At 50.0% G+C, this 26,328-nt stretch overlaps 1 protein-coding gene across 3 annotated transcripts; it reads left to right on the forward strand.

Moving 5' to 3' along the window:
- The first annotated feature begins 7,166 nt into the window (after positions 1-7,166).
- Positions 7,167-25,284, forward strand: PLAT (plasminogen activator, tissue type). 3 transcript variants are annotated; one of them, XM_075915719.1, is made up of 14 exons: positions 7,167-7,316; positions 10,729-10,841; positions 12,172-12,211; positions 12,915-13,046; positions 16,259-16,372; positions 16,715-16,889; positions 18,872-18,963; positions 19,258-19,432; positions 19,772-19,857; positions 20,216-20,411; positions 21,374-21,510; positions 21,586-21,726; positions 22,891-23,039; positions 24,183-25,284. In XM_075915719.1, the coding sequence occupies exons 2-14, from the start codon at positions 10,776-10,778 to the stop codon at positions 24,339-24,341; spliced, it is 1,662 nt and encodes a 553-aa protein (XP_075771834.1). In that variant the 5' UTR covers positions 7,167-7,316; positions 10,729-10,775; the 3' UTR covers positions 24,342-25,284. The 3 variants fall into 3 exon arrangements, with proteins under 3 accessions (XP_075771834.1, XP_075771836.1, XP_075771835.1); XM_075915721.1 differs by having other exon boundaries at positions 7,206-7,316; positions 10,716-10,841; XM_075915720.1 differs by lacking the exon at positions 7,167-7,316 and adding an exon at positions 7,440-9,383.
- Positions 25,285-26,328: the final 1,044 nt, after the last annotated feature.

Here is a 26,328-nt window from a genome sequence, read left to right on the forward strand (position 1 = left end):
GAACCCATCCCAGGATACTTTCCAGAGGCTCTCAAACTGGAGGTTGTGACCCCCTGAGGTTATTACACGGGGGGTTGTGAGCTATCAGCCTCCACCCCCAAATCCCGCTTCACCTCCAGTTTTTGTAATGGTGTTACATTCTTTAAAAGTGTTTTTAATTTATAAGGGCTCAGAGGCTTGCTGTGTGACGGGGATCAGCAATACAGACGTTTGGGAACCACTGAGCTATTTCCTGAAAAGGAAAGCCTTTCACAACATGCTGGTTTTCCTGGACATGCTATCAAATGTTGAGGGCAAGAATCTGATTTCTACTCAATCAGCTTCTTCATAGTTCCCACAAATCTATTATTGCAACAATTATATCATCAGAATAAACCCAAGTGCAATGATAATGCCAGAGTGCCTTATCATATAGTAGTACCTAGAAAGCTGTGTGTCAGATCACGCTCTCTTCTGAGATAAGCCCCTCTCCATCAGCTTCTGAGGCTCCATAACCCCCTTAACCCATATGTAGCATCCTTTTCTTATATACTCTTATCATTAGTATGTACTGATGCGGGAGATGAGTCTAGATGACTTAACTGTCCCTTCTGGCATCTGGCTTTAAAATTGTGTATTACTATGACTGACTCCTCCTCGTAAGAGCTAATTTTTCTGTGTCTCTAGAACTGAGCTCATCTGTGCCTTGGCAGCGCAACCATTCCTGCTCTACAAATTCCCTTGGGGTTTTCATAAAGCGTTACAAATTCTCCAATCTTTCCCCTCCACACCCATCTCTGACAGCAAACCAACCAAGTGCCAATTCCTTCCTCTTAGCCATGTTGCCTATTGTGGAACGGAGGCTGCCGTTCATGCTGCTTCCAGCTATTTTAGCCATCTTGATCACATGAACCCAAACCAATCTTATCTATCCCATGAAATCCGGTTAGAGACTCAATCCCTCCTCCAAGGAGCTTTGTTCCCTATGGGAATTGCTGAAAGGCTTTAATTGGTTATTACTGGTGTTAGGTTGTTGGTCCTTCAATTGCTGTTCCCAGTTTCCCCCTAAACACTCTCAAGCCTTGAGCCTCCCAGCCAATGTCTATTTTCCCAAGAGCCCTAATGAGCCCCCCAGATAATTTAGTCCCTGAGTGTCAATGATTCCCCTAAGACCACCTCCCAGTGACCTGTTGACAGACAGTCGTGGGGAGCTACATTAGAGGCTTGTCTACAATGGCAAGTTACTGTGCTGTAACTTTCTCGATCAGGAGTGTGAAAAACACCCCTCCCCCACCTCAAGCTCAGTAAGTTACAAGATTGTAAAGCACCAGTTTGGACAACGCTACAGTGCTGTTAGCTACTTGCCATGTGGAGGTGGTTTGCCTGGAGTGTTGGGAGAGCTCTCTCCAGCACACTTGCCATGGTCACGCTGCTGCAAGAACATGTGGACAAAGCCTAAGGCTGAAGAATAAGACACTGGAGGGTCTCAGAGGAAGCAGCAAGAATCTGTGGAGAGCAAGGAGAAAAGCAAAGGAGTGTGTGTGAAAGATACAGTGTATACAAAGACCCTATGTCCTGTGGTTTGATTTATTTTAGAGCCAAGGGAAACCAGGACACTCTAGGGATCCTTAGCCACTTTCCTATTTATTGCAAGCTTTAAGCAGTTAATACAGTTGTTTAAGTTTTACAAGCCTTAAAACAATTACTATCCAATTTAAACTTTAAATACTATACATTCTAAAGCAATTAATACAACACAAAACAACGCAAAAGCAATTAATAGAAGATCAACTATAATACAACAACAAAGCCTAGTTCACTTACACTTTACCCGTTTGCTATCTACAATACCAGGCAGGAGCTCGAGGTTCCTTTGATTCCCACATGTTGGAACGCCTCGTACTGGGTCACGAGCGTGAAGGACCTATTTACTTCTAGCTAAATTGAGCAGGACCTGTGGGTCCATCCTGCCCATTCCCTCCCATCGATTGTTCTTACTAAGCCCATTTTATAGCAAGGCGAGACTTGGTCGTTCTAATAATATTTACCAATTGCTGATGTATAAGTTATGTAAAATGCCCAATACCCTATTTGGGGTACACCCTGCTACTCAGGATGTTGCTGCATGTGTGTAGACGACAGTTTCACGGCTGCACCTGTAATTTTTGCTTATCAGAAACAGGAGTACCTATACAAGGTTTCTTGTCATGCGTTTTTGACGTGGTCTTGTATACCCTGCTTAATCTGCATTGTCAAGGCTCGACAGATTAGTCAATCTACTCGCCTGGGGCGAGTAGACTTTAAGCTGGCACGGCGCCGCAGCACGATCAGCGCATGCGCAGCGTGCCAAACTGCGCGGCTGCGAGTGGGGCTCACCGCCACTTGTCAAGCCCTGTGCATTTTTATTCAAAACATTCCTGCCTCGCACAGCTTCTCCTTCCCAAACCATGCCTGCGTGCTACATGCACCAGACTTGAGACAGGCCTGAGTTTTGCTTTTTAGGGATCCGCACTGTGGACAAAGCAGACACCACCGTTTATTGTCAAGGCAGGGCTGTCCAGGCTCCCCTACACCCTCGCAATTAACAAAGGAAGTGGACAATAAGAACTCAGCCCTCTGCTGCTGTTAAAATCAGGTAGCTTCTCTTAAGAGCATCAGCAGCAGCATGGCCCTGCACAGAAATGTAAGACAGAGTCCCTGCCCCAAGAAGCACCTGCCATTTGAGAGGGCATAATATGCACTACTAGGGAGGAAGGTTGGGTGCACCGGGCCCCTCATGTCAGATACTAGGAGCACATTATACACAGCACAGGGCCTCAGATGGCAACATTCAAACCTAGATTCAACATTCTAAGAAGTGGCTGTGTTTGGACTAGGGGATTTTGTTGAGGCCTTTATCTACACTACACCTCCTTGCAGTTCTCCCTGGGTACGTCTACACTACAGCGCTAATTCGAACTAACGCGTCTAGAACTAAAAACTAGTTCGAATTAGCGTTTTGCTAATTTGAACTAGCGCGTCCTCACTGATTGGATGCAGGGGGGCATTTAAGGGCAGCTGAAACCGGTTCTGGCAGGGCATCAGGTCAGTAGTTGCTTTGTGTGGCTGCTGTCTGAGGCTATCTTAGGCTCGAGCTTAAAGGGACCCCCCTGGACAGCCGGTTCTCAGCTTTTCCTGCTTGCTTGCCAACCTCACCGAGGGACAGCAAAGCGTCGGTCTCTGTGCCCGTCTGTGTCGGTGCTTCCCTTCGGGGACGCCGCCGCAGGTGGCAACATGGAGCCACAGCTCGCCCTGCACCTTCTGGTGCACTTTCTGGACTTGCTGCTGCAAGCCTGCCAGCAATGGCTCGAGGCTGCCTGGCACCTCCTGGTGCACGTCAGCCCCCGCCCCTCCGCCTGGCCGCCCTGGGGGCCGTGGAGGAGCCGCGGTGGCGCCCCGGCACAGGCGTGCCCCGCCGCGTCTGGCGTCTGGACACCAGCACCGACTGGTGGGACCACATCGTCCTGGAGCGCTGGGAGGATCGACAGTGGACCCAGAACTTCAGGATGAGGAGGGACACCTTCCTGGAGCTCTGCGAGTGGCTCACCCCTGCCCTGCGCAGAAGGGACACTCGCATGAGGCCCGCCATCCCCCTCCAGAAGCGGGTGGCCATTGCCCTCTGGAAGCTCTCCACGCCGGACAGCTACCAATCCATCGGGAACCAGTTCGGTGTGGGGAGATCCACCGTCGGAGCGGTGCTTATGCAGGTATGGCACTCGTCGGCCACCGCACCGGAGGGGGAGGGAGGCTGCGAGGAGGGGATGGGCTGCCCCAGGGACAAAGGGGGGGCGGGAGGAGGGGATGGGCTGCCCCAGGGACAAAGGGGGGGCGGGAGGAGGCGAACGCACCCCACACCGGAGGGGTCGGTCTGTCCCGGCCATACTACACGCCACCAGGGGGGTTGCTTCCAGGAGTGGGGCGCGGGGCACTGCCAGGGCACGAACGCTCCCAGCCACCCGGGCGCCCCACTGATTGGCGCTTTGCTTTGTCTCTCTCCGCAGGTGGTCAAGGCCATCAACTGGGTGCTGCTCCGCAGGGTGGTCCGCCTCGCCGACCCGGACGCCATCATCCGGGGATTCGGTGCCCTCGGTTTCCCCAACTGCGGGGGGGCCATCGATGGGACGCACATCCCCATCCGTGCCCCGGAACATCAGGCGTCCCGGTACGTGAACCGCAAGGGGTACTTCTCTGTGATCCTGCAGGCCGTGTGTGACCACCGGGGACAGTTCACGGACATTAATGTGGGCTGGTCCGGCAAAGCGCACGATGCCCGGGTGTACCGCAACTCCTCCGTGTGCCAGCGGCTGCAGGACGGGACCTTCTTCCCCGACCGCCACATCAGGGTCGGGGACGTGGACATGCCCGTGTGCCTGGTGGGGGATGCCGCCTACCCACTGCAGCCGTGGCTGATGAAGCCCTACACGGGGCACCTCAATCCCTCCCGCCAGGCCTTCAATGCCAGGCTGACCAGGGCCCGCATCGTGGTGGAGGGGGCCTTCGGGCGACTGAAAGCCCGCTTTTGATGCCTCCTCACCCGTCTGGATCTGGCCGAGCACAACATCCCTCCCGTGGTGGCAGCATGTTGTGTGCTCCACAATTTGTGTAAGCGAAAGGGGGAGGCTTTCCTGCCAGCATGGATGGCTGAGGCTGACCGCATGGCTGGACACTATGGTCAGCCCCGCACCGCCGCCGTCCGGGAAGCCCAGCGGGGGGCCGTCCGGATCCGGGAAGCCCTGTAGGAGAGCTTCCAGGTGGAGGAGGAGAACTGACCTCTCCCTTGCATGCCCCACTGGGGCCTTCTTCCACCCTACCCCCCTTCCCCTTTCCCCTTCCTACCTACTGTAAAATAAAGACACCTGTTTTTCAACCAAAAACGTCTGTTTATTTCACATAACTGGGGTGGAGGGAGGGAGGAATGAGGGTGGGAGAGGGGAGGGGGAAACCTGGGACGAGGGAGCTGGAAGGGGAGGGAAGGGAGGAAGGGAAAGGAAAGCTCAGGGGTGGGAGTCCGGCTGCCTCTCCCGTCTCGCCACACTGAGGATCCGGGGGCATCGGTGGGGAATGGTTGTGGAGGGTGGGGCAGGAGGGACGGAGGGTGTGGAAGAAGCAGGAGCGGGAGCAGGAGAGGGAGCTGGGGGAGCAGGGGGAGCTGGGGGGCAGGGGGAGCAGGGGGAGCAGCAGAGGGAGCAGGGAGAGCAGGAGCAGGAGGAATTGGGAAGCGGTCCAGCAGGCTCTGGAGGTGGCCTCGCAGGGCACGGCCCTCCTCCTCCAGGGCCTCCAAACTCCTCCGGTGCAGCCTCAGGTCCTCCTGGACCCAGTGGTCCTGGAGACGGAGCTGTTGCTCCAGGAACTGGAGGTGCCGCCTCTGGTAGTCCTCCTGGTTCCTGGCTCTCCTGCTGGCCCGGTCACGGGCAGCTGCTGCAGGCGGGGTGGTGCGCCCTGCAGGCCCAGGTGCTGCGGCTGTGGTGCAACAAGACCAGCGGTCAATTACCCCAGGGGCCCAGGTGTGTGAAACCCAGCTCCCCTCTGCAAGGCCAGGGCCCCTGCAGGATCCCCAGCTGCTGCTCCGTGGTGGGTAAGGCCCAGGCACATGGTCCCGGGGCTCCCTCTCGCCCCAGCCCCCCGTACACATAAGGGGAGCACGATGGTACTCACAGGTGGATGCCTCCCCGGCCTCGGACGACACAGGCGAGTGGCTCTGTGGGGTACCTCGGGGGTCCCGGGTCTTGGGCAGGCTGGCGGCAGGCTCCTGGCTCTCAGAGCCCTCCTCCTCCTCCTCCTCCGTCTCCTAGAGCGGTCCCTTTGCCCCGGGGTCTATCATGTCCCGGGGGGCAGGGACGGCATGAGCCCCCAGGAGGCGGTCCAGGGCGTGGAAGTGGGGGCAGGCCCCCGGGTCAGCCCCTGGCTGGCAGGCCCGGGAGTAGGACTGCCGCAGGTCTTTGATCTTGCAGCGCACCTGCTCCCGGCTGTGCTGGTGGCCCCTGGCGGCCAGACTGGCAGCCATGCGTCCGTAGACGGCCGCGTTCCTGTGGCTAGTGCGGAGATCGTGGACATTGGAGGCTTCCCCCCAAACCTCGATGAGGTCCACGATCTCTGCACTTGACCAAGCGGGTGCCCGCCTCTTGCGTCCCTGGGCAGGCTCCTGGGACCCGCCAGGCTGGTCCTGGGGAGCAGTGGAGGGCTGGGTGTCCTCGGGTGGCTGGCTCATGTTGTGGCAGGTGCAGGGTCTGCTGGCTGGGTGCTGGCAGCCTTGCTACTGGCACAAACTGTGTAGCCAGCCCGTGGCCCTTTAAGGGCTCCGGGGCAGGGAGGGGGGCAATAGAGTTTCCCTGGTGTTGGCCAGAGTGGCCACCAGGGCAAGCTGGGAAGGGCTAGCCTCCCACTAGTTCAAATTAAGGGTCTACACAGCCCTTCATTCGAACTAGCTAGTTCGAACTAGGCTTAATCCTCGTAAAATGAGGTTTACCTAGTTCGAACTAAGCGCTCCGTTAGTTCGAATTAAGTTCGAACTAACGTCCGTTAGTTTGAACTAACTTTGTAGTGTAGACATACCCCCTCATACCATGTCCTGCCCTGTCCTCTTCCCCTTACACTGTTCTGTGCTCTCTATGGCTGCCAGGTCAGATTTTGTTCCACTATCTTTTTCTAGTGATGTGACTAGGTACCACTCAGAGACGGATTCCTGACGCATTACACGCCTGAACTACATCATCTGCCTGTTTAGCGTGGGACGTTCCTTGAAGGCGTGACATGCTCTTTCTCTACAGTTTGCACAGCACCAGTTAAGCTGGTGGCCTGAGAAAATAATGAACATTTGTAACTCTGGGGGCATGGTGTGAGCGATGCTGTCCCCCTGTTCTTGGAACCACAATGAAGGTTTTCTTTGTAAGTGGCACTTGTTATCTGATTTGTTGCTCACACTCCAAAGGGCTCAGAGGAAAAGGCAATGATACCAAAAAGAAAAGTCCTGGAGTCACTGACTGCTTTCTGATCAGGACCATGAATAATACTGACTGGATGAGAGCCAGGATCTGCTTGTTGACTTCATCAGACACTTCCTCCCCCTCATCTTTGGAAAAAGCTAGCCCAGCCTATCCTGACCTCATCACCATAGCCATCACTGTATCCTTTCCCCTGGGTGAAAAAGTCCCTACCCCCTGTATAGGCTCCACCCCCTTGACTGGCATTTTAAGAAGGACACTGGAGCTGTTTAGAGAGATCAGAGCTTAGATGTATTCAAAGCACATCCAGGCTGCACCGAAAGGAGCCCATCCGCAGAATACAGAAGAGAAGTGAAGGTATGTGTTACTCTCCACTTGTCTGTGCAGATCCTTTCCCTCTCTCCCTAGGGCTTAGTGCTGCTATAAGAATAGAGCAAGGATAAATAACGTCACATTCCTGATATTAATACTTTGTAATTAATTAGCACAATATGCGGTGCTTCGGAATGTGGAATCTAACTTTGCTGTTTCTTTGTAGCCTCTGGGGAGAACTGTGAAGTTGGGGACAGATGGTGCTTTCCTGTTTTCTCTGGAAAGCCTGCTAACCCAAGTCAGGGGGAAATGGAGCAGCTAAAGGACTTCCAGCCCTGGCACCGAACTGCTTGTGGGTAGGAGGCCCCTACACAGAGAAAAATAAAAGAATAGTGATAAATAAAAAGAACAGAGCTCACAAACCCCCAATAGCAACAAAAGACCAGTGTGCCAGTTGTGAAATTATCCTTTGTGGGGTTCATGAGAGGGTCAGATCACACATTTCTCTTCAGGATTCTTGTCTTAGTAGGGGTGACAGAGGGGCCTCTGTGTGCTCTGTAGGCTTCTTCCTCCTCCCAAATGCAAGCACAGCTATAGAAAATCTTGAGGACAATTTCCAAAGGGGAAAAATCAGACTTCTGAGGTGTCAAGGGAATGGTGTATTTCATAGACAATGAAGATAATGGGATATTATCTACATATCAATGCCCTGGCTAGGAAGGTAGCAGACAGGAAGAAACAGTAAGAAACTGGGCTCTACAATGCTGAGTACTGGATTGGGGCACTGCAACTCCTCTCAGCAGGCAGTAAACAGAAGAAGTGCATTACTTCTGAATGCAGGAGGGGAGCTTTAAGGCCCTTCTGATAAATCAGCTTAGAGACGTGTCAGCACAAATGGCAAACAGCAACTGGTTCCAAATTCAGAGTAAGGCAACGGGTTCTGATAATCACAGAACCAGAACTCCTGACTTTTCATCTCTGTTCTGCCTCTGACTGCCGATGTGCCCTTGGGTGAGTCACTTCACCTCCCTGAGCCTCATGTTCCCCTCCTTCAGAATTGGAGTGATACTAATTTACCTACTCCTGAGGAGAGCAGTGATGCTTAAATCAGTCACATTGAACAAGTGACAGACAGATTATTCTTGTTTCTTGTTTCTGAGGCATCTGCAGAGATGTAGCCACGTCTGCAGAATGCAGTATCCCTTTGCTACACTATTTTCAGATTGGTAATGAATGATGTACATCATGCGCATGAAGAGCACTAACTCCCGAACTGCTCTGTCGGGTATGTGCACCAGGATCCATGTACGTGGATCTGGGGATGCAGCTAGGTGAAAAGGACTATTGCTAGGTCTCTGCTTCTATCCATGTAAACAGTCTCATAGCTTCAGAAATCCATGTGCTTTCCTAGATAGGGCTTATCATTCAGAACACCCCGACTGGGTAAGGCACAGCCAAGACCAGGGGTAAGACTAACTACATATATCTGGAAAACATCAGTTTCGAGACTTCTGGCACACTGGACATCAGGCCTGCTACAGTTACGGCTAAGGGACTATGCACTCCTCTCTGTGTATAAGAGAGGCGCTAGCCTGGAATGAATAGCAAGGGTTATTGGAACAAAGAAATCAGAGGACATCTATGAGATACAGGAAGCACTATCTGGTAAAAAGAAAATTCAAGGCTATGGGCTGCCGGTCAATGCTACTAGACTGTATAGTAGACTAGATACATTAAAAACTGACTAATTAAGACAGAATTTGTGTTATATTTAATTTTTACTTTAAGTAGTTCTGGGGCTTTTAAATGGAAGAGTCTCCTTTCAGAGCAGTCTCCAAGAGTTTAATACACAGGATATAACAATATCGAATTCCCTGCTCTAGGTCCTCTCTGCTATAAAGGAGAGAGGCCAAACGGGCCGTCGCTCTTTTGTTTATGAACAGGCTGGGGGAGGGGGTTTGGCAGAGGAGCCACGAGGGAGTAGAGCTAGAGAGGTCAGAGCAATGCTGTTTGGTAAGGAGGCAGGGAACACACAAGACAGCTGAGTCAGGGCCTGGATTTTCCTGCTGTAATGAGCAGCGGTCAGGGAAGCGCCAAGGAGTTCACTACCAGGTAAGAAAGAGGACTGGGAAGGAGAGAAAGAAATTAACGTCTTCACTTGAAAAGATGGAGGCAGGCAGAGGTCTAAGTCCACTCTTGTCTCAGTCACATCTGATGAGCTAATGAACCGTGAGGAACAGAGTGGTTCCCAAGGTTACTGTTGCGAGTAGTAAAGATTTCTCAGAAGGGTGGGATGGAGCTTTGTCTGAGGGAGATGAAAGGGAATGTGGGACTGTTTTGACTATAGGAAAGTGAGTCAAGGAACAAGTGAGATGGAGTGCCAGACCACAACTAGCATTATAGTCAACCAACCTACTTTCCACTCCCTGCACGGCTGATAGTGGAAATGAAGTCCACAGGCAGTGGAGATTACAATTCTGAGAAACAGCTCTATTGCTTTACATTTGTTAATGCTGGCCATACTCCTCACGCATACCCAGCAGGCTCTTCAGCATTCCCCTCACCCTGTGCTAATGATCCACCAGCAGGCAGCATTATTCTTTGGGTATGTGGGTTAGGGAGGGAGCAGTCACGCTTCTGATTCCATGCAAAAACTGTACTAATACCTGCAAGCTCTCACACAGACTTGGGACCTCCAGACTGTTCTTGCTCAGCACAGGTATCCCTTGTGCCCCAGAGCAGACACTCCAACTAGAGACTCCTGCTCTTTCAGATGCCTCTTTTTGGTGACTCTAGAGATGCTGTTTTATTAGCCAAATCCAGGAGTCACAATTTCTTTTGTGGGAGTCCAGCCTTGTCTGCTGCCACTGCACACCCTTGGATTCCCACAGCCTGCTGTGAAGTAAACTGGGCTTGCCTCTTGTGAAGTCATCCCCCCAGCAGTGCCAGACAGGCACTGCTCAGTGCCAGACAGGCACTGCTCAGTGCCAACCCCTGGAACTTGGTTTCTGCCATTTGCCTATGTGAGGTGGCAGTGCTTAAAGTGATCAGGAGAAACAAAGGGGGTATCTCATAACCTGAGAGCAGCAGCAACTTTAGTAACTTAGTACTTAATGTGCACCCTTCAGTGATGCAGCTTCATCTTATTTAATTTATTTCTTTATTTTGCCTCCCAGATCTGCAACCCCTGAAAACCCCTCTCCTTTCCTTTCTCTTCTCACCCACTGCCAATGTGTGAAGTGGGTCCGGTTCCAGACTGTCAGGGCCCTTCCAAATTATAGCAAGACTCCGAGGCTCTCAAACAAATTGCAGAGCCAACTCAGGGACACTGCCACTCCCTGCCAGCTTCCTGGCCTCTGGAAATTAATGGGAGCTGTGTGGGTAAAAGCCCTTTTTCACTCTGACAATATTAACCCCTGCTCACACTGTCAGCTCCTTGCTCAGCTTTTCTGTTTAGTTTTTTTAGATTCTGAGATCTGAAGGCAACGCTGAAAAAACCAGAGAATGGAAGGGAAAGTCCTATATCTCTACTTGGTGATGACAGCCATCATCACCACTCTGCAATGCCAGGTAAGAGGTCACCATGCCAACCCCATTCTGGGAGATCCCTGGCACTCTGGGGGTCCTAACCTGTCCCGACAGCACTCTCCTCTCTTCAGAGTCCTCAGTGTTTTTTCCTGGTTAGAAGAAGGGGCAGAGTTACACAGTGGGGCTACGTCTACACTATGGGACTGCGGCCAGGGAACGCATCTGCTCTTCTGCTTTTTTCTGTAGAATAGCAGACGCACACTTTCAGAAGCCCTGTCTTCCTCCTTCCATGAGGAAGAAGGGGTCTTCCGAAAGAGGAGGCTTTTCTGAAATTTGGCCTAGTGTAGAAAAAAGGGATAGAGAATAAGAGAAAATATCATTGTGTACAGATGTGGTCACCTCATCTCAAAAAAGATATCTTGGCATTGGAAAAGGTTCAGAAAAGGGCAACAGAAATGATTTGGGCTTTGGAACGGGTCCCATCTGAAGAGAGATTAAAAAGACTTGTACTTTTCTACTTAGAAAAGAGGAGACTAAGGGGGGATATGATAGAGGTCTATAAAATCCTGACTAGTGTGGAAAAAAGTGAATCAGGAAAAGTTATTTATTTATTCCCACAATATAAGAACTAGGGGTCACCAAATGAAATTAATAGGCAGCAGGTTTAAAACAAACAAAAGGAAGTTTTTCTTCTCTCAGCGCACAGTCAACCTGTGGAACTACTTGCCAGAGGATGCAGTGAAGGCTAGAACTTTAACTGGTTCAAAAAGAGCTAGATAGATTCATGGAGGTTAGGTCCACCAATTGCTATTAGCCAGGATGGGTAGGAATGGTGTCCCTAACCTCTTTTTCTCTGGAAGTGGGTGACAAGGGTGACAGGATGGATCAAGTGAGGATTACCTGTTGTGATCCTTCCCTCTGGGGCATCTGGTATTGGCCACTGTCGGCAGACAGGATACTGGGCTAGATGGACCTTTGCTCTGACCCATTATGGCCGTTCTTATGTTCTTTGTCAAAGTATTTCTGTCCAATATTATTTAACAGCAGCACTTGATTTTCCCTCTGCCTCGAGGCAACAGCCCTACCCCCAAGCCCAAATTCCCATGTCCGGCATTTAGAGAGAAACAGCGCAGGATGGTTGTGCAACTGGAAGGCTCCTTAATGCACAGCCCAGGAACATGCGCTAATTTGTGCTTGGGCTCAGACCCACCTATAACAGTGCAGGATAGCTAAGGCACCTCCCACACTACCAGAAATACCACATTGGGGAACGCTGGAGTGTCTCTCAGAAAGGAATCTAGATTTTGGGAGACCTCGGTCGCTGAACTGCAAGGACAGCAGCCACTCAGATTTCTTCTCTCTCTGCTTGCAGGAGCTCCGGGTGCGCCTCAAACGGGGAGCCAGATCTAAAGGTAAGGAGGGGAGAAGGCACCTCTTCTTACTCGGGCTGAGCAGATGTGCAAGGCAAAGCAGGCTGGTGCTGCAGAAGGCCAGGCTCATGCTCCAACTCTGCCCATTCTCATAGGCTGCACTGACAGAGGGTTGACCATGAAAGCTATGGAAAGCAGGGCCAGCATGTTGGACTATCTTGCTCAGTTCCAAACATGAAGAAGATCTCTCGCCTCCCCTGCACACACCCACACACATAGGCTGGTGGAGCACAGAATTCTACATCCCACAGCACAGTAGCGGGGACACAGCAGCTGTGGTCTGGGCTATGGATGTTAAATTTTGATTAACTAATCTCCAGGTTCCTTGTGGTGTTTCCGCTTTGAAATATACAAAAGCCCCAGCGGGGACTCTTGTACATTTCAAAGTTGGCTGCCATCCCATGGAGTTGGAGCTGGGGGGGAATCGGCTTTTAAGCTGGCTCCCTCCAGCACCCGTTCTCTTCTTCCCCCCCCTTGCTGCCTTTCTGTGATAGAGGCAGCGGGAGGGGAGGGGGGAAGCAACTAGTCGACTAGTGTGTCGACTAGTGGATTAGTCGCTTACATTCCTAGCCTGGGCAGGACAGAGAGGGGAACACTTGGCTGTTCAGGGAGGGAAGCAGAACCTCTATCGTCAGGCAGCCCTATTTGCCTTTTCCTAAGGATGGTTTCCTGTCTCCAATTGCAGCCACTTGCACCGACCGTTCATCTCGACAGATTTACCAGCAGAGAGAGACCTGGCTGCGTCTCATGGGAGGCAGAGTTGAATACTGCGCGTGTGACAATGGCCGGAGCCGTTGCCACAGTGTGCCTGTCAGAAGTGAGTATGGACAGGTGCTGCGAAGGGAGAGGGGAGCCCCTGTTCTTCCAGCATTCAGCCCTGAGAGTCAGAAAGGGGAACACCACTGCTTGAGCACAGAGAATCTGGTGTTTCCATGGATGCGCTAGGATAGGATGTGACAGGAATAAGAGTGTCAGCTGGGCCGGACGGGAAGCAGAGATAAGACCCAAAGCATGTGCCAGGCTGAGTGGGGAAGATGGAGGAAAAGAGTGGGAGTACGTCCAAGCTGGACCAGAGGCAGGAGACAGCATATCGGGCAACATGCTAGAGAGGAATGGACAGTAAGGAGGTTGACAGAAGAGGTCACAGATCATAGTCTGTGGCCAAAAGGGATCACTAGATCATCTAGTCTGATCTCCTGTCATAGGTAGCAACACCAATCTGTCCCTGCAGCTCGAGCAAAGGGCTCAGCCCACAGACGACAACACCACGCTGTGCCATGAGGCAAGGCAGGAGGCACCAAAGTGCCCCACAGTGGCAGAGAAAGGGTTACATGAGAAATGCCCTCAGAAGCCTGGCAGGTGGCCTATGCCCCCAAAGGAACCAGTGTCCTGCCAAACTGCCTTGGGAAGGGGATTCCTTCCCACCCCCACCCTCGGGGCCAGTGAGACCCCGTGCAGATGCAGAGGCACCAGCCAGTCCAGCCCCAGAGACAGAGAATGCTGGCTGCCACCTCTGAACCCTGGCTTATCCTGCCCAGCCCTTCGCAACCTGTGGCCCAGCCTAATGCTTCTGAGGAAGAGGGTTTAAAACACATGGAAGAGAATGAGGAGTCCCTTCCTGACCCCTACCACTTGCCAGCTCAAACCCTGAAACAGGAGCTTTTAGGAACATAAGACAAATGGAAATGTGTCCAAGACTCTTGAGCACTGGCCATCCATCGCAACCAACCCCACCCAGAGCCATCCCTAGGGGGGTGCAGAGCCCGGGACAGCTCCGCTCCAGGCCCTCCTCCTATCTCACTTCTACTCTGCCCCCTGCCCGTATCCACTCACCCTTTTCCCCAACCTCCCTCCCCGAAGCAACACTGGGCACTGGTGGAGTGGAGCCAGTTGGGGCCGGGTTGCTCCACTTCCCACAACTGCCAGCGAGTGCAGGGGCAGTCCTGATCCCCACTGCAGGTGCTAGGCCCCCACAGTCTCCCTGTCCTTGGCCCTGTCAGCCGACGGTCAGGGCAGTGTGTGTGTGTGTGTTTCCGAGAAAAGGTTTAACGTCCGTGTCTTTACTGCTAGGAGCGGGGTCCCATCGCAGAGGGTGGCCAGCAGGCCAACAGACGCCCCGTTATATAGGAAGAGCTTATTACACCTTAGATTTTAGCTGCTAGAACACAAAGTTCCTTCGCAGTGGGCAGCCTAGGAAAGGCTGAAAAGGTGCCCCAACGGATCTTGTCACCTGGGAGTGACACAGATCCAAACGCCCAAGCTCTATGTCTGTCCCTTTATGACCGGCTGAAGTTCTTTTAAATTGTGCTTGGTTCTATTACAGCAACTGAAGGAGTCAGGTTAAAACTTAAACAGTTACAGGTTTATTTGAGGAAGCTTATAAATCATATGGTTGCAATGGCTATTGCTCTATTTCTTAACTACTAGCAAAATATAGATCTTAAAAATGGTTACAAAATAGAAATAATGGTACCAAGTAACAGCTTACTCTCTCTATGTGTACACTTAAGACAGAGGACCACATCCAGGTACAATTTTTACCCCCTTCTGTGCCTCTCGACTCCAGCATGTCAGGCCAGGGCCGGTCCCTCAATTCCTAGGAAAGACGAAAATACGAGGTGGGCGTCCCCATAGAACCTCGGGAGGTCAAACACCTAACCCGACCAGCAGGTAGAGGGTAGAATGACACTCAAAGTGAGTGTGTTGCTGGACCTATTTTTATACTCATGGGGTCACGTATTTCTCTTTCTTGTCTGTCATGCCAAATGGGGCTGGTCTGTCTTTTGTGAGACCAGTTCTTACAAGGGAGTTGTGAACTTAATTTACACTTGTAAGAGAGATAACTAAATTGGAATTACTGGGGATTCTTTTCTCAGTGGGAAATTCCTCTCCCAGGGACTGTGTGTGTGTTCGAATCAACATGGGTGCCAGCCGGGGCAGACTCGCATATCCTGATCTTGCATCAAAGCAGATCAAAGCTTAATGGCTATGCTGATTGCCTTAATCGCTCTCTCTCCACATATCTGTTTTCAGCTCCTCAGGATCAGATGAGCCAGCATAGACTATGCTGATTTTACTGCTCCTTCTCTGCCCTGTATGCTCCAGAGAGGCAAATAAGATGGATGAGATGGGGGGGGGGGGGGGGTGTCTGGCTACAGGCCCCATGCTTTCACATACCCCCAAAGCATGAGGCCAGGATGGCTGGCCAAAACCATCCTAACGATGGAACTCTGGCCCCATCACACTCCTAAATTTGTCCAGCTGTCTGTTAAAATGAACTAAGTTGTTTGCCTCTATGGGCTTGTCTCACTTACCAGGAGATTGACCTCCCGGGGTTTGATTTAGCAGGTCTAATAAGTGCTCCACTGGGTCGTGAAGAGTAAGGGACATCAATGGGAGAGTTTCTCACATCAAGCTCCCACAGCAGGGATGCCACAGAAACTCGACCTAAGGTACCTCAACTCCAGCTAGCTGTTCAGGTAGCTGGAGTTGTGTCTCTTAGGTCAACCGTCTCCCTCAGTATAGACTTGGCCTCTAACACCTATTGGCAGGCTTTTCTAGAACCACACCCCTCTGATAGCCAAGAACAGTATAACTGCCAGCCCATATTTGTTCATGTCCTTTAGTTTAAATAGCTCTTCGCCCTCCCAGACAGTTACCCCCTTTCGGTGTTTTTAATCAGAAAAGAGAGAGATTTATTCAAAATCCCTGCTACCAGACTAGCAGCCTCATGTGCCCATTTTCTACATGCGGGGATGGAAATTACTCCCCCGCCCCCATCTCAATTTGAGCACATTAAGCTCTTGAAGTTTTCCTTCCATCTCAGATGTGGTAATTTCTAGACCGCCATTTCTATCAGCTGTTCTGAACTTATTCACATGTTCCATATTAGCATCCTTATTGAAAACTAAAGCAAAGTATTCATTCGCTTGTTGGCCATCTTGGTTTCTCAGATGGGGATACAGATATTCACGGCAGCCTACTAATATTAAATCTAATGAGGCTTACTGGCTTGTGTTTTCTTGACAGGCTGTGCTGACCAGAAATGTTACAACGGGGGTCGGTGTAAGCAGGCATTATATTCCCCTCTACACTTCATCTGCCAGTGCCATGCAGGCTTCTCAGGGAAGCACTGTGAGATCGGTGAGTGCACATGCAGTGAGGAGAGCTACACGTGGCTGAGGAATGGGGAAGGGTTTGCTACCCAGAGGTTGCTGCAGTGTACCAGGCTCTCAGCTGTGCTCTATTTATTTTAGAGCTAAGGGCTGCTTCTGCGGCAAGTACACTTATGCTGGAGACCTGGCCATAGATAAATACGGTCTGGCCTCAGGCCTGAAGACCCTCCTCTACACATGGGATCCGGGCTGCTGTGGCATTATGTTGGACTAATGATGTGGGAACCTAAGCTCTTAGAAGCTCCGTGGAGGGAAGTGGAGTTCCCGTGGGACAAGTTTGAGGCTCCCATTTTGCTTCCCTGTTGCTTAGATATGGAAGCCACATGTTACAAGGACTTGGGAGTAACATACAGGGGGACATGGAGTGTGACAGAGAGCGGGAGTGAGTGTTTAAACTGGAACATCAGCGCCTTGGCTCAGAAAAAGTACAATGGGCAGAGAGCAGATGCTGTTCAACTGGGACTTGGCAATCACAACTACTGCAGGTGAGTGGCAGGGGAAGGCTGGGTGCAGAGGGACACAGGCTGTAAGGAGCCGCCCTTCTAGGGAGGGGTACACACGTGTGGGGCTATGTGTATGTGCAGGATGCGTTTCAGTGCTATGTACAGCATGGGGTGAAGGAAGGATCGATGCAGTGTAGGGGACCTGCCACAAGGTGATTGTCCCTTTTAAGATGAAGCAGGATCCAATCCATCTATCTATCTCTGACCTGGGTTTAAGAGAAGGCAGCTGGGCCTATAAAGAGGCAGGTGAGAGGTGCCTGCGCACAAAAGGGAGATAGACAGAGAGTTGCCTTAGGAAAAAGAGATGAAGCAGATCAGTAACTGAGCTTCCAGCCATAAGTGAGGAGAGAAGCTGTTGGGAAGACTAGCCAGTGCTTTGGAACCTGGCCAAGTTGCAGAAAGTCCTGTGGAGAAATCCCTAGGCAGGAGAACAACTAGCTTGATCAGTGTAAGCTGGACTCAGAGGCTGTGGCTGAAGGGTAGCCCACCGGAGCAGGGCTAGACTCACTCGTGAGGAGATGTGAGGAAGGCCTGATGCAGGGCTACTAGAGAACACTTGTGGGAGAGAAGTGGCTCTTGGCACTGGCAGGGTGGGGCCCTGGAGCTGGCTCGGAAAGAACTGGGACAGGGTGGCTAACGGTGGCTCAGAGGGAACTCTGACAGGGTGGCTAATGGCTCTCGGGTGGGTAGGTGACCTTGGCATGAGACTGAGGAGACGCTGTCACCTCGTTTTGCTTGGGGGTATTGGGAGGAACAGTGTTCAGCACAAGGCATCTGCTGACTGTGGCACTTCGTGGGAATAAGAGAGTTTGAATTTAGTGCTGACACACACATTATTTGCATGGGCAGCTGAAGGGGAAATAGAGATCTCACACCTGATCTGCTGCAGTTGCCCATGACAGGGTTCCCCTGTACAGCACTGTGAAGATAACTGTATGTGGAAAGGAGCCAGGGGACTACTTCCTTCCTGGCCCCAACATTCTAACTGTCCCGGGGAGATCTCACTGTCAGGCTGTGTATGTAATCACACCCTTGGTTCCTTTTGCCCACCCTCACTTCTGTATCTGAAACGCCTGTCCTGAACCAATCTACCTAGCCAGCCCCTGCTTCTCCACACTCTCTTTAAAATACCCCAGTCCCTAAAGCTCTCAGCATGTAAACAGCATTGCATGCATGCAAGCTACAAACAACTCCCCACTCCTCCTGCCTTCCACGTAACAATCAACATTATTCAACCCTGTTGCCAACTCTGTCCACATATCTATACAAGCAACACCATCCACATAAGCCACACCATCAGGGGCTTATACAACTCACATACACTAGTGACATATGCCATCAACTACCAGCAATGCCCCTCTGTCATGTATATTGGCCAAACCGGACAGTCTCTGCAACAAAGGATAAATGGACACAAATCAGACATCAGAAATAGTAACACACACAAACAAACAAACCTGTAGGGAACATTTTAACCTACCTGGACACTCAACCATGAATTTAAAAAGTAGCCATTCTTCTACATAGGAATTTTACTACCCAATTACAGAGAGACACTGCTGAACTTGAATTCATCTACAAATTTGTCATTATGAACCTGGGCTTGAATAAAGATATTAACTGGTCAACGCACTACAAAGCCAATGTCCCTTGCCTTTGACATTCACATTTTCGCATCAAAAGCTATGAATGGGACACATCCAACCCACTTAATTAGCTTCATTAACATGAATCTTACAATTGACAGATAACTGCTTTTGCTGTTACATATATCTTGGATTCTGCTACTTCCACTCCAACTCAGCTGATGAAGTAGGTTTTTACCCACAAAAGCTCACGATTCTCTATTTGTTAGTCTCTAAGGTTCTACAGGACTACTCATTCTTAAATTACTCAGAGAGGCTGCAAGGGCTGGACTGTGTATTGGTTTGGTGTGGTATACACAATGTTACCATCTCTCTCAGGAACCCAGATGAGGATGCCAAACCCTGGTGCCATGTCTACAAAGGAGGGCAGTATACCTGGGAATACTGCAGCACACCGGCTTGCTTAAAAGGTATGTGCTGGGCCACAGGGGATACCTGCTGTGGAGACTAGATTTTAAGAGTTCCCTGGGCCTGATATGCTGCAGAACTGAGGCGTTCACTTTAAATGACATATGAGCGTCTAATCCTTCTGGCTGAAAAAGCACAGACTGCAGCAGCCTTCCTGACGCAGCACTGATTCATAGCGAGAGGAGCTCTTCGTGGAGGAGGAAGCAGCAGTTCATGCACTGAGACAACAGCTGAGGAGGTGGTTCCAGGAACAGCAGCTGGTATCTATCAGTTAATGGGCAGCTTTCTCCTTGCAGGAGGGAAGGAGGACTGCTTTTCTGGGAAAGGCACAGAGTACCGGGGCAGCCACAGCACTACTAGCTCTGGTGCCACCTGTCTGAGATGGGACTCCAAACTCATTGCCCACAAATTCTACACTGCTTGGAAGGCCAATGCCCAACAATTGGGGCTTGGGAGCCACAACTTCTGCCGGTAGGTAGGGAGACTGTTCACACATTTTAAGAGGAACCTTCCTTGCTCTGTTGCCTCCCTCTGACCTGCCCCACGAACAGGACATGGATACACAGTACTGCAGGGAACTTGCTGCCTGGCCATGCAGCGATTATGTGATGTCAGTCCCTGTAGGCAGCTACCCATGACACAGCTCTGGTGTCCTCCAGTGAAAGCTCAAAGGGGGCCTTGTTCCCGAGTTTGGATACTGGCTCCCAAGAACTGTCTGTGCTTTTCTCCACTGTCCTCTTCCCGCTGGGTCACTATAGTTCCAATGGGAGTCTGAGCAGCTGAAACCTTCTCCTCTTCTCTGTGTTCCAGAAACCCAGACAATGACTCCAGGCCATGGTGCCACGTGCTGGAGGCAGGCCAGCCCAAGTGGGAATACTGTGACGTGCCTGCCTGTGGTAAGGGACATCGCCATGCTCACACCCCTCCTCCCATCGTCTCTTTTTTTGAACCCCTGTCGCTTTGCTTCTTGCATGGTTACACTCCGGCCCCTTTCGGGAAGCGAAGAGCCACACTGCAGCTGTGTCTGCCAGGCTGGCAAGTGGAATGGGGGGGCAGGCAGGGCTTCCTGGCTCCCTTTCTTGTTGCTGAGTAACAGCTGTCCAAACACGTAACAGAAACTGGGTCAGCAGCAGCTTGCATCCACTGTTGCTTCAGCAGATACCAAGCATAGGAAGGCTGGAAGGCTTTTTAACTCCGGAGAGAGCAGAACAAGGGCCAGAGCACAAATGCCATGTCTGTGTTTGTCATCCTCAGCCACCTGTGGTCTCCGGCAGCATAAAGTGGCCCAGTTCCGAATTAAAGGCGGCCTCTATGCAGACATCACCTCCCACCCGTGGCAGGCTGCCATTTTTGCCAGGTATCGACGGGTGACTGGGGAGCATTTCCTGTGTGGAGGAATCCTGATCAACTCCTGCTGGGTCCTGTCAGCTGCACATTGTTTCCAGGAGAGGTGAGAGAAGAGAGCAGTCAGCATTTCTGATGGGGACGGGATATTGGGTCTCCCTGTTGCAGAAGTGGACGGCATAGGAGATCCCAGCATTCCGACTACACTTCCATGGGAGACACTAAGGCAGGATGGGAGCTGCCCCATGCACAGGGCGTACAAGCAGCTGTGCTGTTCAGAACCACTTACTCCCTACATTACTTCCCCTCCCCACCAGCACCCTTGGGGATTCAGACCAGCTCACCTAGATACAAAGGTCCCCTTCTAGCATGGCTGCAGCCAGCACAGAGGCAGCACTCTGGGGCTAGGCCTACTGTGCCTAACAACTACAGGGTAGGGATAGTGGGGTTTAACTCTGCAACTGCTTGACAATCTCATTCTTTGCAAGTTAACCCTGCATCTGCCCAGCTAGGCTCAAATCTGGGGGATAGGAGGGCTGCGGTGGTGAGTATTTTCTACAGAAAATTAATTACAAAGCCATGGAGGCATGTATCCCACTGTGCAGGGCCCCGTCTGGAACCCTGCCCACTACTCCGGTTACTGAGTTTTAGAGAGGATTGTTGTTCTGAAAGCAAATACAGAGGAAGCATCTGGAGTGTTCAGAAGTAAAGAGACAGTCATGCTGAACACAGCTAGTATAAAGAACGGAGACTGGGAGGCGAACAAGCTGTGGGACATAAGATACCTCACGGAGCTAAGAACGAATCTGTTACACAGGCCAATGAGAACTGAGCTGGGGCAGCTTGAAATATTGCAAGGAGGTTCAGAGGAAAGAAAAGCTTTTTCCATTATCTGTGCTATGAAGGACACTGGGATGCCCCGATGTAAATCCAGTCTGATGGGTTCTTTTATGAGTAATAAGGCTACAGGAGAGAAAGTTGAGCTCACACTGGCCAGCTGACACTCACAAAGGATGGGTCCCTGGCATTGAAGCTTGGAGAGACTCTCAACACTCTTTCATTGTCCAGGTTTAGTGTCAACCAGCTAAAGATTGTGCTGGGTAGGACCTATCGAATGGTCCCTCAGGAGAACGAGCAGCAATTCCAAGTGGAGAAATACATCCTGCACAGCAAATTTGACCCAGAAACTTATGACAATGATATTGGTAAGAACTTCCCAAGCCACAGCTTCAGAAACGGCACCATCAGCCCAACTCTGTTCTCATACATTTTCTTTTCAGTTCTGTTACAGCTCAAGTCTGGGTCAGAAGAGTGTGCTAGTGAAACAGACACTGTCCGCCCTGTCTGCCTCCCTGAGCCAGGATTCCGGCTGCCTGACTGGACAGAATGCGAGATCTCTGGCTATGGCAAGCATGAGGAATGTAAGGAGATGATGTACCCTACAGAGCTACAGGATTACCCTATAGCAAGTTAATCCTTAAAAAGCATCCTCTCTCAAATGTTTTGTTTCTGAGAACTTGCCAGAAATTATTCTGCCAAGCTGCAGCCCAATGCAGCTTGAAATAGCTAAGATATTAACCTTCCAGAACAAAAGGTTTGTCCCTTCTGAGTTCAGTAGAGCCATAATGTGTTACTATCTAGTTACATAGTTATGTATAATCGTGTGCACAGATAGGACATCTGGTTTTCATTATAGCAAGTCTAATCCTCTCTAAAGCCATAACCCCTTTCAGAGAACTCAGTTCCCCGCCCAGTGTACACAATTAACACATCGTTCTACCAAACAATAGTTTTAGCTGAAGACAAATAGTCTACCAAGAAGACCACTGGAGATTATTTGCAGCCTGCCTTAGAAGACTTTTAGTGGTTGCCATTTGGAATATTGCAGGCAGCTGAGAGAAGCCATATCCTTAGAGCCCTGCGCAGATACAAGATGTACATCTGCATCCACCATCTGTATCTGCAAAAATAAGCCGCAAATATCTGCAAATCTCTGAAAATTTGCAGGGTTCTAGATACAAAATTTGTATCTGCGTCCATATCTGCAAAAATGAGCTGTGGATATCCGCATCCACAGATATAAAGACGATTTTGCAGGGTTCTGCATATCCCATCCCCGCTAGGTCCGAAGCAGTTTCCATGTGCCAAAACAAAGCCCTGGATTTTAAAAGTGACTGAAACAACTCGATAAGAGTTGAATTTTTTCTATGCCTACTTTACAAACATTGCTCTATGAACAGTTCTGGAATAGGGAGAGGGAAGGTAACTTGTAAAACCTCAGAGATAGCCAGGGCAGCAGAACTGGGTGGGGGTAGAGGGAAGGTAGGTGCTCCAGCAATATAAACTGGGTGGGAATCTTCCCCTGCATAGACTCTTCTGTGTATGTGGGAAGGTGACAGCAGGACCCACAGGAACTGGGACTGAGATCTTGAGGGATGGGAATGGACCTGGGAACAGATCTAAAACCCCAGGGTTCTCCTTTCCATCTGGCCCACTAAGGCTCAGTACCGCTCCTCAGTCTCCTTCCTATCCCTTTGCAAGGAACTTCTGCTTCCCCCAACCAAATACATCCATTTCTCTTGCAGTTTCTCCTTTCTACTCGGAGCGGCTGAAGGAAGGTCATGTCAGACTCTTTCCAGCTAGTCGCTGCACTTCTCAGCACCTGAGAAACAGGACAGTCACTGAGAACATGCTGTGTGCAGGAGATACCCGGCAACTAGATGATGCCTGCAAGGTAAACCCACCTCTGTCCCAGTCTTGGTGATGCTGCAAGCTTCTCAGCAGCTGAGAAAAGAGGCCACATTTAACCAAAACAAGCCTAGGACAATGGGCATTGAAAACTGCAGGAAATAGCTGGGCAGGAAACCCCACCTGGTGCAGGTTTCCTGTCACTTTCCTTTACAAATAGGTCCTCACAAGGGATGGCAGTGATAGGATAGGGCACTGCCCACAGAAATGGGAATGGAATGAGAGGAAAGCACACTCCTACAGCACGAGAACAGGGAACAAAGCTACAAATAGCAGCACCCATAATTCCCTAGCGAGCATGTTCTTGATGTACAACAGCATTACAGCGTCACCATTTCACAATTTGGAAAAAACTGAACAAGATTCTTCTAGGACAGGGCTAATGAACACACGACCCGTTTGCTTGCGGCCTGCGATGTGATTTGGGTTTACGGTGCGGTTTGGGTTGAGATGTGTTTTAGTAGTTAAATTCCTGGATGGTTGTGAAGCCAAAACAAAAAAGTAGTCAATATAACGGTCTTCTGTTGAGATGCGTTTTAGTAGTTAAATTCCTGGCCTGTTATTGCTCATTAAAAAGTGCTGTCATATAGGTGGAAATCGGGTAAATATTGCAGTTCATTAATATCTGCAGAACTGGCTTAAATGGGGTCTGCGTGTTGTGTAGTCTTGCCTTAATCTTTGTATTCATGCCTGTCCGTGTGAAAGAAGCTATTTGCATATATGTGTAACCACACTTAGGTTGTGGCCCTCGGCATGTGCTGAGAGTATCACTGTGGCCCCCGGGGCTTCCAAAGTTGAATAGCCCTATTCTAGGATTATTGTATTTAAAGGTTCCTCATGTAAGTTTCAGACTCATTGTTACAGGAATTACAGGGGAAAGTCTTCACTTTTTCCTTGGTTGCAGGGAGGAAAAGGGTGTAGGATACTATTCTAGCAAACACAGAGCCTAACTTTTTGAGGGAGAGGGCTCTCGTGGACTGTAGTATGCACCTTTGAAGATCAGGCACTATGCAAAACGTACACTTAGCAATGCAGAGGAAGTATCTATGGGCACCCCAGTATGGGAAGGCTTAGAGTCCAGTCAGAGTAAAGAAAGTGAATTAGTCTCTAACCTGCTTTCTCCTTGCAGGGTGACTCTGGAGGACCCCTGGTCTGTATAAAGGATAATCGTATGCACTTGATAGGGATCATCAGCTGGGGAATAGGCTGTGGACAGAAAGACACACCTGGTGTCTATACCAATGTGACTCGTTATCTTGACTGGATTCAGGACAACATAAAACCCTGAAGAAGGAAACTACCACTCAAGGCCTTGCAATCAAGCCCCATCTCTCCCTTACGGGAGGTACTAAGGATGCTGACAGGAGCTGCTTTTTGCAGATGCCCTATGATCACTCATCTGTAGGGGGCTGGAGCACAGCAGAATAGAGGGAGGGACATACACTTTTTAGGTACTCTCTCTCTCCTCTTTAGAGATTAGGAGACTAGGTTTGTTTTTGTCTGCACCAGGTCATATAAACAAATGAAAAGTAAGTTCTATGCCACAAGAACCTGCCCCCAAAGACTAACAGAGGGGTACGCACAGCCCACAGCACCTGTGGATGTGCATAGAAGGCAAACTCTGGAAGCCATCTTCTTTTTTTTTTTTTAGGAGGCAAAGTTATGACACTTGCAATATACTCCAAATAACGTACATGGAAACATGGTGATAGATACCCTGTAGAGCTTGGACCATGTCCCATTTCATGCTCCAAGGGTATGGGCTGCTGCTCAAATCCACTCCTGCTTCCCTATTTCTTAAAATATACTGAGGCTATTTGGCACGAGCCCCAGCTCCTCAAGGTGTCCTGGAAACGCTAGAAAGGGGCATGCAGACTGGAAGGGGATCCCAGCTTGGGATGCAAAGAGACAATGGAAACAGCAGGTGAGCACTCCCTGAAAAGCACGTGATAAAAGGATGGTCTACCACCAGTCTGGTTCCATGCAATGGGATGAGTAGAGAGCACTTTTGCCTGATGACAGTTTCACTAGGCCCAGACATACTGTGAGTTGGTCCACTTGCTCAGAACAATCTTCTAATTGGATTCTTAATCACCTGCAGCATTTGGAAAGATTTTTATACTATGCAGATATTTAGACTTCCCTGTATTTTTTTATGACAGTAGAATTCCTACCAGTGTACTGACAAGCTTAGGTTTATCCCTGGGAATATTAAACTATAGTCTTCCGAATTCAGCTTTGTTTTCATTGACTGACGTTATATTAATAATGACTTTAGGGGGTAAAGACTGATTTAAACTACAAAAAGGCAATGCCATTCTGGAATATATTAACAGAAGAGTCCTAAGTAAAGTACAAGGAGTAATTGTACCACTTCAATCAGCATTGGTGGGGCCACAGCTGGAGTCCTGGACATCACGTGTTAAAGATTTGAAACTAGAATCCAGAGGACAGCAACAAAAATGCTAAGAGTTTTAATAAACATAAGCTGCGAGGAAAGGTTGAAAGAACTGGCCTTATCAAATACATTACAAAATTGCTGTAAAGAAGGTGGCTTCCTGGCCAAACCAGTGCACCAAAAGAAATGGCTTGTCTGCCCAAGGGAGATATAGATTAGCTATCAGGAGAAACTCTTAGGCTACATCTACATTGGCCCCTTCTCCGGAAGAGGCATGTTAATTTCCAACTTCAGAATAGGGAAATCCGCGGGGGATTTAAATATCCCCCGCGGGATTTAAATAAACATGGCCGCCGCTTTTTTTCCGGCTTGGGGAAAATCCGGAAAAAAGCGTCTAGACTGGCGCGATCCTCCGGAATAAAGCCCTTTACCAGAGGATCTCTTATTCCTACTTTGAAGTATGCGCTTGAGGTGTGAATGCTCCACTGGTTTTTGTGCAAAAACCTTGTAGTGTAGACATAGCCCTACTGTAAGGATAGATAAGCACTAGCACAGGTTACCAAAGAGGTTGTGGAATTCCCCCTTTACTGGAGGTTTTTAGTAACAGGTTAGACTCGTGGGATCTAACATGCTAGCCACTAGCCACATGTGGCTATTTAGCCAGTTGAGTGTGGCTAGTTCGCCACTATAGTGCCTACTGCTATAGCAAACTAGCCAAACCCAACCGTCCAAATAGCCACATTGTTCTATAGTGGCTACTGCTTCAGAACTGGTTGGATAGCATGGAGTAAGACCAGTGGTTTCCAACCTTTTTAACCACAAGATCACTTTTTCAATTTAAGTGCAATGTAAGATCTACCTCAAACCCAAATACCCT

Source organism: Pelodiscus sinensis, unplaced genomic scaffold (genome assembly GCF_049634645.1).
Source record: "Pelodiscus sinensis isolate JC-2024 unplaced genomic scaffold, ASM4963464v1 ctg75, whole genome shotgun sequence".
In the NCBI taxonomy this organism is placed as follows: domain Eukaryota; kingdom Metazoa; phylum Chordata; order Testudines; family Trionychidae; genus Pelodiscus; species Pelodiscus sinensis.